We start from the raw sequence: 18,706 nt of genomic DNA on the forward strand, positions 1-18,706 counted from the left end.
GTACATCACTAAATGGCTTGCATACATTGTTAGAAACACATGTACCTCCCTGGCCTGCCCACTAGGTGGTGATCAAGCGGCGTCCGTGGCTCTACGTGGTCAACCTGCTCATCCCCAGCTCCTTCCTCATGATCATAGACATCCTGTCCTTCTACCTGCCGCCGCACAGTGTGGACCGCGCCTCCTTCAAGATGACCCTCATCCTGGGCTACACGGTCTTCCTGCTCATCATGAACGACCTGCTTCCCAGTACAGCTAATGGCACGCCCATCATAGGTCAGAGGTGGAATGACACAGTTTACAATTAGATTATATTATATTCAAATTTATTGTCATTATACAGCATAAGTACAGTACGACCATACAGTTTGTCATCCAACCAGAGTGCAAATGTAGCAGTAAAGTGCAACAGCGATATACAATGTACAGGTGATTAACTCATTGACCGCCACACTGTTTTCTTTACTCAATGGCGCCATTTTGACCATTTTAGCGATGTTTGCGGACCCATCGTGTGTTCTGGATTATAGCTATGGAGACAATAGTATGGCTCATTTGACAGGCATTGTTTATAGTCCAACATTGACGAACCAGTTCATTTCTACATACTGTAGTTTGTGCGCTATTACACCCTAAACATCGCCCCTTTCCAAAATAATGGGTCGCGAGATATGACGCGTTATATGCATTATGGCCAAATCGTTCGGGTTGCTTGCCTGAAACTCGAAATACTTCCAAATCAAAGGTATATACCATGTACATATGTGTCTTCACAAAATCATCAAGGGGGGGGGGGGGGGGGGGTCGTTTTAACTCAAAACTGCGATTGTTACCAAAAGCATGTTTTAGGTCCGGTAAAATACGACACTGTGATCGGTACAAAAACATGTTTTAGGTTTGGTAAAATAGACATATAATAGACCTTACCTTAGCCAGAAGGTACTCCAAAAAGAATAATCCCAGTGATCCCATCGCGATCACGATTACTCGTGTATATGTGTACTCGTGTATACGGGGAATAGGTTTGAGGCGATAAAATCTCAGAGTGATCGCTCTGTCCTGATTTCCTCTGAGGGGGAGGAGTTCTTGCAAAAAAAAAAAAGTGGCTCCACACTAAACTATCCCAGTTCAAAAGGTAGGCGATACTGCCACCTGGCAGGATTCGATCGTCATTGCAATTTTAACGTAGGCAGCGGTGCAAGGGAGATACAGGGAGGTCCGCGCGAGTGGTTAGAATGGGGATCAGAGGAAAAAGATCAAATAATCAAAACCTGAGTATAGTCGGGTTTGGCGCATAAAGAGTTAAACTGGGTACAAAATATACAAATTAATACTACTGAGTGTAGTGCTCATACTGTAGTGTAGTGCTCATACTGTAGTGTAGTGCTCATACTGGCCAGCAGCATAACTAGTAAGAGTAGGATATGTACATATATAGATATAGTATCTACAGATATGTAGAAGGACTATGTGCAGGTAAATACAGACAGGTGTGGATAAATATATATGTGGTGAGAATAAATATATATATATGGTATATACAGCCTTTGTACATGTTATCATATAGAGTTAAGGGTTATATGCAGATGTATAAGTAAGTATATAGAGGGGTTATATATGAATATATATATATTCAAATATATATATATGTAACGGATGGTAACGCGAAGTGCAGTCACGAAGGACTTCAGATGTTGTGAAGTGACTGGGGTGAGTAGCAGTGCTATGGGTTAAACTCACTCTCATCCGCAAAAGACACAGACACGTTACAAAGCAGTGAGTTCACTTCTTGGTATAGCGGCCTGTGCTGTTGCCCGAGGCGTGGGAGACCCGGGTTAAAAACTCCCTCGGGGCATCAAAGTTTAAGGTGACGATGTCACAACCGTTATATATATATGCAGTGCAATGAGACATATGATCAATAGTCCCAGAAAGATCTGTTTATCCTGAAGATAAATCTTCTCATCCAAGTCACACCAGGTGGCCAAATGCCAGGTGAAACATGGGTCCTTCATCTAAATCCACAAAACCTGACATATCAACAATGTTTTTGGTACCAGGACACGTCAGTATGTCCCATATACTTTACACTGAAGTGGAATTTTCAAGTTTCATGTTTGTTTATTATTTGTCACATATAAAATACATGTACTTTACGGTGAAATGCTTGGTTCTGTATGAGCCCCTGAGAGTGTGCTTCATACAGTAAAAAAGTAAGTAAAAAGGTAAGTAAAAGAGGAATATACAATATACAATACACAATACAATATACAATCTAAAGTACAACCTAAGTACAATCTAAGTACAATGAGTACAAATGCAGACAATGAGGTACAAATGCGGACAATGAGGTACAACACTTTAAGGTAAGGTGCAAATGCAAATGAGGTATGAATGTAGTGCAAATCTCTTTAATAGATAGATAAATATAATGTAGTGTTAAAGTGTCTAAAGTGAGTGTCAAGGTGAGTGTTTGTTTAAAGTGAGTGTGTGCATGTGGATGTGTGTGCAATATGAGTGTAGATGATGGGTTGTTACATAGAGTCATTGAGCATCCTGATGGCCTGGGGAACTCTGTTGATAAGATAAGATAAGATAAGATATTCCTTTATTGATCCCCTTGGGGAAATTCAGGCATCATAGCAGCATGGGGGGAGGGGGGGGGGGTACAGGTAGTAAAACAACACAGTATACAGGTAGTAAAAAACAACACAGGCAGTGTAAACAATTTGATCAATATGGTCAATATAATTTACTATCTGACTAGCTGAGGAATATTCACATTATTCACAGTGTCACATAAGGTGCAGTATGCATGAGGTAGTGTTATAATTTACTATCTACTGAGTATACATTATTCACAGTATCACGGTATCCACTGAAATATACATTATTCACAGTATCACAGTATCACAGTATCCACATAGGGTGCAGTAAGCCTAAGGTAGTGTAGGTTGTCCTCCTTGGGTTCCTATAAGTCCCAGGTCAATGTCTGGTAGCAGTCGCTGTCGCTGCCCACTGTTGTGGAGCCTGATGGCCGCTGGTATGAAGGACTGTCCGAGGCGGTTAGTTGAGTGTCGGGGGGGAATGAGCTATGTCTCCTCCTCTGGCAGGTATCTACTTCTCGGTGTGCCTGGCCCTCATGGTGATCAGCCTCCTGGAGACGGTCGTCATCACCAACGTGCTGCACCACAGCTCCATGAAGTACCGAGAGGTGCCCCGCTGGGTCCGGGTGGTCGTCCTGAAGCACATCGGCACCATCATCTGCTACCGCTGGCCGGACGAGGAGACCCCACAGCCCTCCGAGCCCCGGGACGACGGCAAATCTGACGGGCCGGACAACGGTTCAGGTCCACGGATCGTCCAACCAGCTGCCAACGCATCTGCCCAGAACCCACCCGGCAGTGGGGGTGAGAGAGCAGGAGAATTCACCAGATTCATTGTTGTTGCTGCTGAATACAGTATAGGCTATGAGTATAGTAATATAGTATATAGCAGCTTAACATAGAATAATAATATATTAAAATATTGTATAATACTGTATACAATATAATACAGTGTAGTATAAATAGTATTTACCTTCCTATCATATTATAATAAAATAAAAATAATACAATTATATTGTATAGTATATAGAAGTATAATATAGAATAATACATTATATAAATATATAGATAAATGTGTGTGTGTGTATAAATGAATGAACCTAAATATGCAATTTAACTGATAGATAAACAAAATGTATTTATTTATGTTAATTTAATTGTGTTGATGTTTCCATTTCTGCAAAATAAGTATTTTGTTTGGTTTGGTAAACATTGCACTTAGTCTATCAGTGTACTATGTGTGTGGGGCTGGTACAATAAGAATTGTCTTCTCCCTGTTCCTTTCGGCCATGGAAATTAGTGGAGCATATTAAGTGAACTATATGTACTGTTGGACTGTAACAACTTTTTATTTCCAATTTCTTTTTTTTCCAACAACAAACTACAAAAAAATACAAAATATACCCAGAGTGACTAATAATAATAATAATAATAATAATAATAATAATAATAATAATAATAATAATAATAATAATACATCTATCTTATATAGCGCTTTTCCAGGTGCTCAAAGACGCTTTACATGGGTAGGAGAGACAAAACGATGGCCAAACAAAAAAACAGAACAAAAACAGAACAAAAATAATACATGACAAAATCAAATAAAACCGACAGAATTGAAAAGGTGGGTTTTGAGGGCTGATTTAAAAGATGTCAGGGTGTTTGCATCACGGATAATGCTGGGGAGGGCATTCCAGAGGGAGGGGGCAGCAGCAGCAAAGGCCCTGTCGCCCCCAGGTCCGGAGCCATGGTCGTGGGAGGTGTTAGGAGGTTGGCATCTGCAGACCTAAGGCGACGGGTGGGCGTGTGACGGTGGAGGAGGTCGGACAGGTAGGGAGGGGCAAGGTCTAAGATAAATCGAGCATCTCACCGTACATCTGTCTAGGCACATTGGTTGGAGATAACCATAATCCCTTATAAAAATAAGAGCAACACCAGCAACATAAACAAAAAACACAAAGTACTGATATAATCATGGTACAACAGTTTAAGAACAACATAATTATAACTGTGGCCCACATTAAACGTACTGTAGACCAACTGCCAAAACAACAACACCTTGACCTGCTCAATGTTAACGTTACCTTTTTTATTTTTTATTTATTTCGCACCATTTCAACAAAACAGTAAAAACATTGACCATGACAGGAAGTATATAAAGGTGCAGAGTAGAGGCAAGAGACCCAGATGGGCCTATACGGGGCCTCAACTCATTAAAAATAAACAAGAACAAAAGTCAAGTGAAATAAGTTCATAAAACAATTTTCATAATATTAAGATAATAATAAGATAATAATAATGATAACAATAATAATCAAAGTAATAATAATAATAATAATAATAATAATAATAATAATAATAATAATAATAATAATAATAATAATAACAAAAACAACAACATTAATAATTAGTCTAAACAAATTAACATGAAACTGTAAAACAAAGTGACGTTAATGGTTTTATGAGATTGAAACTATTCATTTAATAATGTATATTTAAGCTTGGATTTGAGTGATGAAATAGATGAGCAAATTTTTATTATGGAGGGTTTTGAATTCCAAATAGTATAGGACCTCTAAATCTTATACTGAACTGACCTAATGATGTGCGGAAGAAATTAGGATGAATATTGTTTGATTGCCTTGTTGGATATGAATGAATACTGGAGTTTGATATGAAAAAAATATGGAAAACAATAGGAAATAAATCTAAATTAAAAGTGCAGTTAAACATAAAAATTCATATCTGGTATACATTAATATCAAAGATTGCTAGTATTTTAAGTTGCTTAAAAAGAGGAGCAGATGGTTCATGGTGATTAGAAGTAGTGGCAAGCCTTGTGAATTTCTTTTTTTTTTATCCACTTTTTCTCCCATTTTCTATTTTTCTCCCATCCCAATTTTCATATCATCCAATTCAACCCTCCCCTGTCTTTGAACGTTGTTTCTTGCCTCCCACAAGCCGGCTGCAATGTGGACTAAGTCATACTATAGCACGAGTCCCCTCCGATACTTGAGGTAACAGCCGTCGCATCTTTTCACCTGCGCAGCTCGATCTTTCAGCGTTGAGGGTCTGGGCTTTGGAGGGGCCCCGCCCCCGTCGCTTCTTGATTCTACTGCGCAGGCGCACCAACCGACCTGTAGGAGTCGCTGTCCACAACGCCCAATCCCCACCCTTCAGTTTCCCTCCCCGTAATACGGCCAATGTGTATTACTGTGGACGACCAGCTAAACTGAAAGCAATGTGGAGAGCGGGGCTCGAACAGGAGGTTCGAGCCTAGTCTCCAGCATTCGTTGCGAGCGCCTTGCCCACTGCGCCACGTAGCCGCCCCTACCTTGTGAATTTCTTTAGCAATATAAAAGGTTTATGCAGAGAAGTAGGAAAAGTACTGGCCCAAATAATATTACAATATGATAAATATGGGTATATCAAACTATAATAAAGTGTCAAAAGACAGGAGCTATTTACAAGAGAAGAAATCCTTCTAATAATGCCATATGATTTCATAACTTTTTTACAAACTAGCTCAATATGATTTTTCCATGTAAGGCCTTCATCAACAATGACACCTAATAATTTAGCATGTGACACCTGTTTAATTTCAATATCATTAATATGTCATTTAGAGTCCTGTTTAGAATATTTTTATTTCTGAAAATCATATAATTCGATTTATTAATATTTAATGAAAGCCTTTTTTTTTATATATATCTTTTTCCCCCTCCATTTTTCCTCCGATTTTCTCCCATCCCAATGTTAGTCGTTATGCCAATTCCCAATCCCCTTCCTGGTCGCTGCGCACTTACCCCCCACAGTCAGATCATCTGGGAGAGTGGAGGCTATCACGTGCTTCCTCCGACACACGTCCAGCCAATCAACCGCTTCTTTTCACCTGGCAGCGCGGATATTCTCCGAGAGGGCGTAGCGTGTGGAAGGATCACACTATCCCACTCAGGTCCCATCCGCGCTTAGCAGGCGCCCCGACCGAACTGTAGGAGTCGCTGTTTACAACGACCCGGACCCACCCCGCCAGCTTCTCCCACCCTCTAATACAGCCAATTGTATTAGTGTGAACGGCCAGCCAAGCTGGTGACAACCCCGGAGCTGTGAGCTGGATTCGAACAGGCGAATCCAGCTCACAGCTCCGGGGTTGGTGACGAACGTTAATGAAAGCCTATTAATCTGAAACCATGTTGCGGTTTGTGCAAGTATAGAATTTGCATCTTTAAACCAACTAACCACTCCAGTTGAGCTGCCAATAGAATAATTCTACTGGACAGAACCCTGGTTTGAATGTGTACTATAGCAGTCTATACATTTCTCAGTAAATCTTCTCTGGTTAAATTAAAATGTCTTACACAGTTTTTTTTTTTTTTTTTATCCACTTTTTCTCCCATTTTCTATATTTTCTCCCATCCCAATTTCGTATCATCCAATTCAACCCTCCCCTGTCACAAACGCTGTTTCTTGCCTCCCACAAGCCGGCTGCAATGTGGATTAAGTCATACATAGCACAAGTCCCCTCCGGTACTTGAGGTAACAGCAGTCGCATCTTTTCACCTGCGCAGCTCAATCTCTCAGTGGCAAGGAGTAACGCGTGGGAGGCTCACGCTGCCCCCGACACTTCCTGATTCTACTGCGCAGGCGCACCAACCGACCTGTAGGAGTCGCTGTCCACAACGCCCGATCCCCACCCATCAGTTTCCCACCCCCTAATACGGCCAATGTGTATTAGTATGAACGACCAGCTAAACTGAAAGCAATGTGGGCTCGAACAGGCAAGCCCAGCGTCTCCGTCATTCGTGGCGAGCGCCTTGCCCACTACGCCATGTAGCCGCCCCTTGTGTTACACAGTTTTAATGATCAGATACAAACCTGTTTCACTTAAAAATTATAATAATCGGGTGCCAGGGTGGCGCACCATGTACAGCGCTGCGGTGCAACGCGGCCTCCCATACTTCCTCTCTCTCTCTGCCGGACTGCCTGGAGAAAAACAATAAAACACTTTAATCGCCGAAAACGCTGGAACTCGTCTTTCCCCGCCATGCTCATTCTGCCGAAGACGCCGTAACACGTCTTTGATATCAATATTTCAAAAATCTGTGATCGAAATCATATTTCTCCTCCGGGGACCTGAGATATACTGCTGAGCTCCACTCAACTGTCTAACGGTTCAAGAGCGCCATCTGGTGGCCGATCGGCAGATCGGCCAACAGGAAGTGACGCGCCAAACAGGAAGTGCTCATCGTCCGGGCACTCGCGATCGTTAGCCGGACTCCATCTCGACACACTGGATAATCAATCGCTCGACCTAACTCAATAAACAACGTTATTTGGATGTATATAGTATTATACAACCTGGAAATGGTTCATCTAGATCAACATCCCATAATTGAAAACTGTCTACTCCAAGCTGATCGTCCAACGGCGCGAGGAAGATACGGTAAGATCCAGCGTTATTTTCCAACGTGTTCTTTACTAACTGCTCTGATGACCATATGACCCACACTAGATGAATGATATAACGTTGCCCACGGAATTATAAACAACCCCCCGCCCATCCGGTCAACATCAGATGATACGTAGTAACTTCTAGAAGTACCTCCAGTTGAAATTTTTTTTCTGGCACCGATCGCTACCAAACTGTATTTGATCATCAATATAATGCATTTGGGGCTATAAATCAAGTTCTGGAGAAAGCTGAAAACGATAAAAACATACTTTTTTTTTTTGATCCACTTTTTCTCCCATTTTTCCATATTTTCTCCCATCCCAATTTCGTATCATCCAATTCAACCCTCCCCTGTCACGAACGCTGTTTCTTGCCTCCCACAAGCCGGCTGCAATGTGGACTAAGTCATACATAGCACAAGTCCCCTCCGGTACTTGAGGTAACAGCAGTCGCATCTTTTCACCTGCGCAGCTCGATCTCTCAGTGTCGAGGAGTAACGCGTGGGAGGCTCACGCTGCCCCCGACACTTCCTGATTCTACTGCGCAGGCGCACCAACCGACTTGTAGGAGTCGCTTGTTCACAACGTTCGATCCCCACCCTTCAGTTTTCCCTCCCCGTAATACGGCCAATGTGTATTACTGCGGACGACCAGCCAAACTGAAAAACAATGTGGAGAGCTGGATTCGAACACGCGAATCCTAGCGTCTCCACACTGGTGGCGAGTGCCTTGCCCACTACACCACCTAGCCGCCCCACGATAAAAACATACTTATACTTTAGACCATATTTTAGTATGAATATGTGAGAAAAAGTATAACGTTGCTACACCCTGAACAATAGATATAGGACATTGAATGGGCCATAATAATGTCAATTTAGCAATAGAATTTAAAAAGTTATAGCCCTGCAAAGAAGGGGAACTTCTCCATAGACAAATAGAGCTGGCTAGGGATGGTAAATTATGAATTTAACCATGGCGATCAAAGTGTTAATAATAATAATAAAAAAAATATATATATAATAATAATAACTAGACAATTCAGCGCGGGGGAAATTGTGAAAGTGTGGGTGACGCCTGTGCACCGCCGGCCAACGGGAGAGGGTCTCTCGCGAGTCTCTATGACAAACGGTTCAAAAGATACAAAAGGGGGAGGAGCCAAACTATGGGCATGGTCAACATAGACCAATGAAAGAGGACATCCCTACTGAGTACAATGGCACAACCTCCCGAAATTTTTTAAAAACTCAAACGTTTTTAAATACGTTTTTTTTATATATTTTTTATTTTTCACAAAAAAAGTCAAAAAAGTTGTTTTTCAGTCCCATTTCGGGGAAAGTGGTCCAGGGTGGTCGGATCTGGAGTACTGGCCCCCTTTTTAGAAATCAGACTAAGTGTTGAGCTCCAGGCTCTGAAAAACAACTTTTTTGACTTTTGCATCTATTCAAATAAAGGTTTGATGATGATGATGATGCGTCAAAAAAAATCTATGAAAAAAAATATATATATATATAAAAGAAAACGTATTAAAAAACTTTTCTGAGTTTCGGGATTTTTTTTTTTTTTTTTTATGATATATATTTTTTTTTAAATAACTTATTAAAAAACTTTTCTGAGTTTTTTTAAATGTTCTGGACTAAGGGGGTGTGTCCTAAGCGGGCGTGGTCTAAGGATCGGGGGAGTGGTCAACATTGACCAATGAAAGAGGATATCCCTACCGAGTCCAATGGCACAACCCGCAAGTCTCGATGACAAACAGTTCAAGAGATACACTGAGGGGGTGTGGCCTAAGGGGGCATGGTCTAAGGATCGGGGGAGTGGTCAACATCGACCAATGAAAGAGGATATCCCTACCGAGTCCAATGGCACAACCCGCAAGTCTCGACGACAAACGGTTCAAGAGATACACTGAGGGGGTGTGGCCTAAGGGGGCGTGAAAGAGGATATCCCCCAATGAAAGAGGACATCCCTACTGAGTACAATGACACAACCCGCAAGACAGAGGGCGCTGTCAAGCAATTCAGTACTGCTACACAGAGGGGCGATTAAGGGTTAACTCCATGAGAGGTCATTGGCAGGTCAGCTGTAGCCATGAGCTATGAGCCATGAGCCACACACCTGTTACCTAATTAGGCACGAATGACTTGCACTTTCGATCCTATGTATTTCAATGAGGGCAGACGCATGACTGCATTCTCACGATGATTAAAAGCAAACGATAAGAGATGAAGCGTTTTTACTTTCAGATGAGCACTTCAAGGGGTATGTGAAAGGTTGCGTGCGATATTGTGGCATTCCGTCGACAATTGTGGCCCGGGTGACGATCAGAACACAAGGGGGGAAAAGCGATAAAACCAGCCTTTTCTTAGAGTGGGAATACATTGGTGTCTATGGGGAGGATAACTTTCAAAGAAATGGTCATCAGTTGAGATAGAAATGTCCAATTCCATTTATTTTTCTTTTGTGAGCGAGGCGACAGTCGTGTCATCGTTTTGATGTCTTTTTTTTTTCTACGTCCAAAATTGAGATCACTGTCGCAATTTACCCAAGGTGGTGGAAAAAAAATTATTTCACCTCCCCCACTCTAACTTGCCATTCATTCCCAATGGGACCGAAATGTTCCTGTTTAAAGTCGATTCGTAGCCAAACGGTGAGGTGAAACTTTCCGAAAAGTAATAGGCACTCGAGTTTTTGCAAGCCGGTCGTTTTGATACCTTTCACGTGTATGGGGCGCGAACGCTCTGGCAGGAGTTTTGTTGGCAAAATCGGCGGAATAAAGAATAAAGAATAAAAAGAGTATAGATTACTATAGTGTGGTTGCAACCTGGCTTCGCCAGGTCACCCACACTAATAATAAAGTAACCTTTTACCAGGGTAGGTTCTTTAAGCAAGGATGCTCTTTTTCAGCAACGCCCTGCTTCACACTCACACACCATTCACACCAACACGGCACAGACATTTTTTTATACAAACAGGTCGAAAAGTACCTCACGAAAAAAAATCTAATCTACGAATTCCAATCTGGCTTCAGAAAATCACACTCCACTGACACATGCCTTCTCTATTTGAACGACCACATCAAACAAGAGGAGGATGCGGGCAAATACTGCGGCATGGTCATGCTGGACCTACAAAAGGCCTTCGACACTGTCAATCACTCCATTCTGATTAACAAGCTAAAAGCAATTGGTTTTGATAGTCTATCAGTGAGCTGGATGCAATTCTACCTGGAGGGGAGAGAACAGATGGTGGAGGTAAACGGTACTCTATCCCCCCCCCCTCCCAGTGAGCTGTGGTGTTCCACAAGGAAGCATACTAGGACCGTTACTGTTACTAATTTATGCAAATGTAGTACTAGATTCTTGTACCGGATCTCCTCTCTGGTAAACAAGAATACCCTGAAGACTCTGGCAGGAGCACTCATTCAAGGATACTACGACTATGCTTGTTCCTCATGGTACCAAAGCACCTCAAAGGCGCTAAAAACAAAATTACAAACATCACAAAAACTGGTCAGACTACTGATTGATCTTACTCCTAGAACCCACCTCACCCTGCCCACTTTGACAACCTAGGATGGCTTAGAGTAGACGACAGAGTACAGCAACTTGCAATGGGCCTGGTCTACAAGATACACTACACCACTAAGGTACCCATGTACATGTCAAAATACTTCCCAAAGGTCAGTGAATACCATGACCACAACACCAGAGGGAGCTCCACAAATCATGTTAAACCCAGATTCGGCTCAAACAAGGGGCTAAACACGTTTCACAATTATGCCACATCAATGTGGAACGCCCTACCCAAAGCTGTAAAGGAATGTGAATCACTACCCACTTTCAAAACCACTCTCAAAGAGCACCTACGGGAGACTGCAATTCGAAACTGGCCCCTGTAAATGTCCAACCCAACCCTTGTCTCCCACCTCTCCGTGTCAGGTCCTGTGGCCACAGAGCTTGCTGTGCCGGAGCTGAGACAGATCTGCCAGGACCTGAGCGAGCTGCGCGCCCACCTGACCTCCCTGCAGAAGGAGGGCGAGCTGCAGCACCAGTGGTGCCATGTGGGCTACATCCTGGACTTCCTGCTATTCCGCATCTACCTGCTGCTCATCACCTGCTACGCCATGGTCATCATCTGCATGTGGTGCATCTGGATCAACCAGACGTAAAGGGAGCGGTTGGGGTGGACAGGGGAACGGTTGGGGTGGACAGGGGAACGGTTGGGGTGGACAGGGGAACGGTTGGGGTGGACAGGGGAACGGTTGGGGGTCGACTCGACAGGCACATGTAAAGGGAACGGTTGGGGTGGACAGACGGACGTAAAGGGAACGAGGGAAGAGTTGGGGGTGGACAGGGGGAACTGTTGGGGTGGACAGGGGGAACTGTTGGGGTGGACAGACAGACGTAAAGGGAACGAGGGAAGAGTTGGGGGTGGACAGGGAGAACTGTTGGGGTGGACAGGGGGAACTGTTGGGGTGGACAGACAGACGTAAAGGGAACGGTTTGGGTGGACAGACAGACTTAAAGGGAACAGGGGAAGAATTGGGGTGGACATGGGAACGGTTGGGGGTGGACAGGGGAGGGGTTGGGGGTGGACAGTGGAACGGTTGGGGGTGGACAGGGGAACGGTTGGGGGTGGACAGGGGAACGGTTGGGGGTGGACAGGGGAACGGTTGGGGGTGGAGAGGGGAACGGTTGGGGGTGGACAGGGGAACGGTTGGGGATGGACAGGGGAACGGTTGGGGGTGGAGAGGGGAACGGTTGGGGGTGGACAGGGGAACGGCCTTGATGAACAGACCTGGGTCAGATAGTATTTTCCAAAATTATTATTCTTTTTTAAGTTGTATTTATTGGGAAAAGCATAAATCCAAGTACAACAGCAGGCTGTGGGGTCAAATGTTCTCTTCTCCGTGCGGCTGAGTGGCGCAGTGGGCAAGGCGCTCGCCACTAACGCAGGAGATGCTGGGTTCGAGCCCAGCTCTCTGCGTTGCTTCCGGCTTGGCTGGTCGTTAATACTAATACAATTGGCAGTATTAGGGGGTGGGAAAGCCGGTGGGTGGGGATCGGACGTTGTGGACAGCGACTCCTACAGGTCGGTTGGTGCGCCTGTACAGCAGAATCAGGAAGTATCGGGGGCAGCGTGAGCCTCCCACACGTGACTCCTCGCCAGAGATCGCGCTGTACAGGTGAAAAGATGCGACGGCTGCCTCCTCGTGTACCAGAGGGGACACGTGATGCAAGGCTTCGTCCACATTGCAGCCGACCAGTGGGAGGCATGGTCTAGCAACGTTCGAGACAGGGGAGGGAAGAATTGGATAATACGAAATTGGGATGGGAGAAAAAAAAAATGGGGAGAAAAAAGTTGATAAAAAAAAAAAAAGTCTCTTCTCCCCTGTACATATATAACTAAATAAAAAAAGACCACTCCTAAAAAATATTCTTACCCTGTTAAGAGTACCAAACAGTGGGGCGGTTAGGTGGCCGAGCGGAGATTGCGTTCGTCACCAACCCCGGAGCTGTGAGCTGGATTCGCCTGTTCGAATCCAGCTCACAGCTCCGGGGTTGTCACCAGCTTGGCTGGCCGTCTGCACTAATACAATTGGCTGTATTAGAGGGTGGGAGAAGCTGGCGGGGTGGGTCCGGGTCGTTGTAAACAGCGACTCCTACAGTTCGGTCGGGGCGCCTGCTAAGCGCGGATAGGACTTGAGGGGGATAGTGTGATCCTCCCACACGCTACGCCCTCTCGATGAGAATCCGCGCTGCCAGGTGAAAAGAAGCGGTGATTGGCTGGACGTGTGTCGGAGGAAGCACGTGGTAGCCTCCACTCTCCCAGATGATCTGACTGTGGGGGGTAAGTGCGCAGCGACCAGGAAGGGACTGGGAATTGGCATACGACTAACATTGGGATGGGAGAAAATCGGAGGAAAAATGGAGGGGGAAAAAGAAAAAAAAAAAAAAAAAAAAAAAAAAAGAGTACCAAACAGTTATATCAGACACCATCCAATCGTCCATCAGTTACTCAACTTAGATTAAAACAAACACAATTAGGCTAATAATTTGCAAATATTGTTTGACCAAGGTCTGTTAAGAATGGAGAAACGGCTTATCTGAAATATGTTGACGACTGTATGTAAAAACCACAATATCCCTGCATTAATGTCAGAGTGGAGATGATGGTTGCAGTTACTGATAGATGTCATTTGGACTGAGGGTTGAAAACTGAAGTAAAAAAAACTAATTAGACTTTCTTAAAGATACTGTATGGCCATTTTTATCTTAGCAGGAATTATCATTGACCTGTATACTATCCTCTAAGTGAACAATGTAACTGCAGTCTCTCTTGTTGGGTATGTACCCTAATTATCTACTGCAGCACACCAGCAGCTCTTGATACAATAATAAAATGTAAAACAGTGACAGGACTTGAGATCTCGTCTGTTAAAGTGAGTTTTGTCTTCTTTTTGACTCCATTCCGTCTGCCTTTAAAAAAATGAAGACATAATTGCTTGTTAAAAGGAAACCTCGAGCTAGCATTCCAAACACAAAGACCCACAGAGACACATATCAACAGTCTGGCCAGTATTTTATTGTCATCATACTTACAGAACAAAAAGGTAAATTAAGAGGAATAATAATAGTATTTATAACAATAGACATTTTCCTCTGTAGTGCACATATAACTCCACACGCCTGCATGTTACACAAGGCAGCTCATTAACAAAGAGACTGCTAAGTTGGGGAGGCTTTCAGTAGAATCAAGTAGAGGCAATTGTTAGAATACAGTGTTTTTTTTTAGTTTTTAGTTTTTTTTAAGCAGCCTTGTTAAAAATGAACACAGAAATGGATCGAGTCATTGTGTCTACCGCTTCTAGTCGGTCTTCGGGCATAGAATACTTAATCTATAATGATTTCTATGATATAGTATTGAGACGCTACACTCTACGGCTGAGGCGTGCCAGCTCGTAATAAGCACAGCCAGCTCGTAATAAGCACAGCCGGCTCGTAATAAGCACAGCCAGCTCGTAATAAGCAGTCGGCCCGTATTAAGCACAGCCAGCTCGTAATAAGCACAGCCAAGCTTGCGTTTTGTTTGAGGCGATTCTGAATGTGCTCGGTTTAAAGGAAGGATGGGACCACAGTCGAATGATCAGGTCACAAACCCTGTGGTCACTAACTTTGTCCTTTTTTCTGTTTCCAGCACATGTTCCGATGAACCGACAAAAGCATGGTGTTAGAACTCTTAACACCGGTTCCTATGAAAGTCAAATAATCCATGTAAGATGCAGTCGTTCCAACCAAGCGGAAGGAACCTAATAACGATAGGAATCCTGAAAGGTCAAACCCGATGCTTTAACAGAGTATTTTGGACCAAAAGCCCCAACAGTGACGTTCGACCTCCCCAACGACAGAACACATCAGTGCAATTAAATAAAAGATAAATCTCTTGACACGTCGCTCTTATTCATAACACAAGAATAAAAGACTAATTAGAAATATTAAGTGCCCGATTAGGCTGGTGCAAAATATTTGTGCGTACAGAATACATGTACGTACACACACTCACACACACGCACACACTCGCACACACTCTCTCTCTAAGAACCATATTCACTCAAACCTGTTAATGAGGTGCAAACATACAAACATACAAACATAGAAAGCAGCACAAACATGGTGCCTTCGCTGCGTCATGTAAAAAAATATTTGCAACACTCGTGCAACGCTGGCTAAGAAATTCATTTTTTCTATGTCCTGTCATTCCAAACTCTATTGCAGTTTCCAAGGCAGCAGTCAACACTCCACCAGCACGTTGGTCACAAGAGGCACAGAGGCTTGGCTAAAATAGCTTAAAACAGGACGGCGGGGAGAGGTGTATTTAAAGGGATTTGTTAAATATTTAATACCTTCTATTTAAAATGATCTATTCCTGACAAAAAGGGCAGGATTGTTCCAATATCTGCACAAAGAAATAGCAAAAAAAAAAAGCCCAAGTATTTACTGTATTAGGCATTGAAATTCAAAGCAAGAATCCTGCCATTGTAGGTTATGAAAAACTCTCAAAGGGATGTTTCACTTTAGTAGAACTAATGGAGTTTCTTGATGCACTGTGCATCAAGAGTAAGAAAGCGACCACCGCTGCCCCTGTTGTCCGTTGTCAACAGGTATCCGGCTCCTCATTCACTTCCATTCATTTTGGGGACCTAGTCTAAATAGCCTACTTCTGAAGTGTAAACAAACTGATGCTGTGCAGACATCCATAAAGCTGACAATTTGGAGTCAAAAGTATGCGCTTGTTGTGGCATTTGACATGGTCACCCATGGTTACGTAACGTTGGTCAGTTGTTTGACAGTTGGTCAAACTACACCTCAAGTGAGAAATAGGTCCTTAGGTAAAAAAAAGAAAAAAAAGGGACATTTGGAAAATATATATTGCACAGAATAATATCGCTGTATAGTTTGTTATACTTCAGAAGTATTATATTTAGACTAGGTCCTCAAATTTTATGTAATGGAGCCTGACACCAGGGAAGAATGGTGGCGTTGCCAGTGTGACAACAGGGACAGCAGTGGTCGCTAGCTTACTAGTAGATGACTTTAGATATAGAGGTCTGCTGATATTTGACAAGTTCTACTAAAGTGAAATATAACTTTAAGCCATCACTTGGAAGCAGTAGCTACAAGCTGCACCTCTGAGAAGAGGAGAGGAGAAGAGAGGTCTGATTAGCTGAAGTATGTGTGGGAGGGCGACTGAACAGTCACTACAATCATCGTCGTGTTGTGCTCTTCTCTTTCTCCTCCATCCCCATTGGTCGCCCTTCCGTGCTAACTCCCGCCTCCCTCGTCCTCCTCCTTGTCTTCCTGTTCCTCCATGTTCTTGCGCGCCATCCTCTCCCTCCGCTCCGCCAGTCGCTGGCACCGAGGGCAGTCCTTACCCGACCGGAAACAGTTGCGATGGTAACAAGCGTGGCACTCTGGGGGGGAATAAACAAGAAAAAAACAAGAGTCAATGGAAGGCAAACGTGACAGTGTAATTCAGGACATAGCAAATCACCAGATCAGTATGGTAACTAAGTATGTATGGTAAGTATGGTAGGAAATTCCATATCTCTGATGCTTAACATCTAAAAGACAATTGCAGACAAGAAAAGCAGAGATGTATCAACAACCGAGCGCTTTAAGGACGTACGTTTCTCTCTGCTAACTACCGCCCAACTAACCAAACAGTGAGACGGCTCTCGGCAATGTTAACCGGTTTGACAACATCTCCTAACAGAGGTGCAGTGATGCCTCAACAAGGGAGAGCCAATCACACTCTAGGAAGACGAAGGGGGAGGGGTAAAACCATCCTATAAAAGAGACCGTTTGAAAGTGGGAAGGCAGAAGACGGGAGGACAGTAGCACGACACCGTGGGACCTGGGAGCACCGCTCTGACCAGTTCAGACACATCTCTAATGAAAGCCGATCCTTCATAATGCACCGAAACCTGTTGCACGTCTCAACGAGGCTGTTGTGAAACCTACGAGTGTAATGCTTAGCCAGCATTAGAGTATCTCTACATCGTACAGAGGTAATGATTAATGAAATGACAAAGGGGTTGAAATGTCCAAATGGTGTTTATTTCACGTTCACACGCAGATGAAGCTTAAAAAGGTCACATATTATACTTCTTTTCAACAAGTTAATATAGATCTGAGTTTTTCCTGAAAATACCACTCAGATTATGCATTCCAGCGTGCCTCTATAGGCCTCTGTTTCAGTCCCGTTCCCCAACAGGCTGCTTCTGTGTCTGTGGCTTTAAAAGGCGAACGAGCTGGAACGGCATGTGAGCTCCGTCAGGCCTGGCTCACGGAATTCAGATCAAACTGTCAAACTCGGCGTTGCAGATCTTATTTCTTGCGTAAAATGTTGTCAGAAACATATTTCAGATAACCGTTACAAGTCAAGGGCCACAGTGCTGATGAGCCACGTGACGGAGAGAGGCCAATCTGAATGGGTTGTTGTCTTCTGACCTATCTGACTGGGTCATCTTATCTTCTTATCTTATCTTCACAGTGTGTTAGTATCAGAGATGTAAATGTAAAGTGAGTTTTCCATAATATGTGACCTTTACATTACTGTAGGCAGACTTGCGTCAAAGAAATTATAATACAAAAAAAAAAAAAGAGTAAAAAAAAAAAAAACATAAATAACATTATAGCCTCCATAACTGATAAAAAAAATGTTAACTAATAAAATCATATAAATAAAATCTAAATGAACACAGTGCTACTTTAAAACTCTCACAGGTGAGGGAGCATAGCAGCAGGCTAACATTGCACATGCCTAAACTGATCCATGAACATGGCACACATTAACTTGACTTTGGCAACTTTCATTAATGACATGTACTTTGGTCTACTTTTACAAGCCCCCAACATGGGAATGATAAAACACAGTCTTCAGAATCAGAAACGATGCGTCCTTTATAGGATACAATGGCAAGAGACCAGCACTTGAGATCAGAGAGAGAGACCAGCAGGAATAGAAAGGACAGCATGCAGGACAGCAGACAAAATGCCACCTTAGAGCTACAGCGCCGTCAAGCTCATCACACCGACCACCACATGCAAATCCCATGAAAAACACGCCACCACCGGCAACATCCA

At 43.4% G+C, this 18,706-nt stretch overlaps 2 protein-coding genes across 3 annotated transcripts in view; one reads left to right on the forward strand and one right to left on the reverse strand.

The window, feature by feature from the left end:
- The window catches only part of LOC311223705 (uncharacterized protein), a gene marked incomplete at both ends in the record, with an annotated part of 55,518 nt that extends 43,290 nt beyond the window's left edge, over nucleotides 1-12,228 (forward strand). Inside the window, 3 exons of the mRNA XM_084308477.1 lie at nucleotides 66-276; nucleotides 3,114-3,404; nucleotides 12,014-12,228. Coding sequence (XP_084164603.1) covers nucleotides 66-276; nucleotides 3,114-3,404; nucleotides 12,014-12,228 — 717 coding nt within the window. The remainder of the gene's footprint in view (nucleotides 1-65; nucleotides 277-3,113; nucleotides 3,405-12,013) is intronic.
- Nucleotides 12,229-14,639: 2,411 nt separating this feature from the next.
- rubcn (rubicon autophagy regulator) overlaps nucleotides 14,640-18,706 on the reverse strand; it is a 39,624-nt gene continuing 35,557 nt past the window's right edge. For both annotated transcript variants that reach the window (XM_084308696.1, XM_084308695.1), the window contains one exon: nucleotides 14,640-17,031. In XM_084308696.1, the coding sequence (XP_084164822.1) occupies nucleotides 16,883-17,031 (149 nt within the window). In that variant the 3' untranslated portion in view covers nucleotides 14,640-16,882. The remainder of the gene's footprint in view (nucleotides 17,032-18,706) is intronic.

The sequence above is a fragment of the Notolepis coatsorum genome (genome assembly GCF_963971535.1).
Source record: "Notolepis coatsorum genome assembly, chromosome: 2".
Lineage (NCBI taxonomy): Eukaryota > Metazoa > Chordata > Actinopteri > Aulopiformes > Paralepididae > Notolepis > Notolepis coatsorum.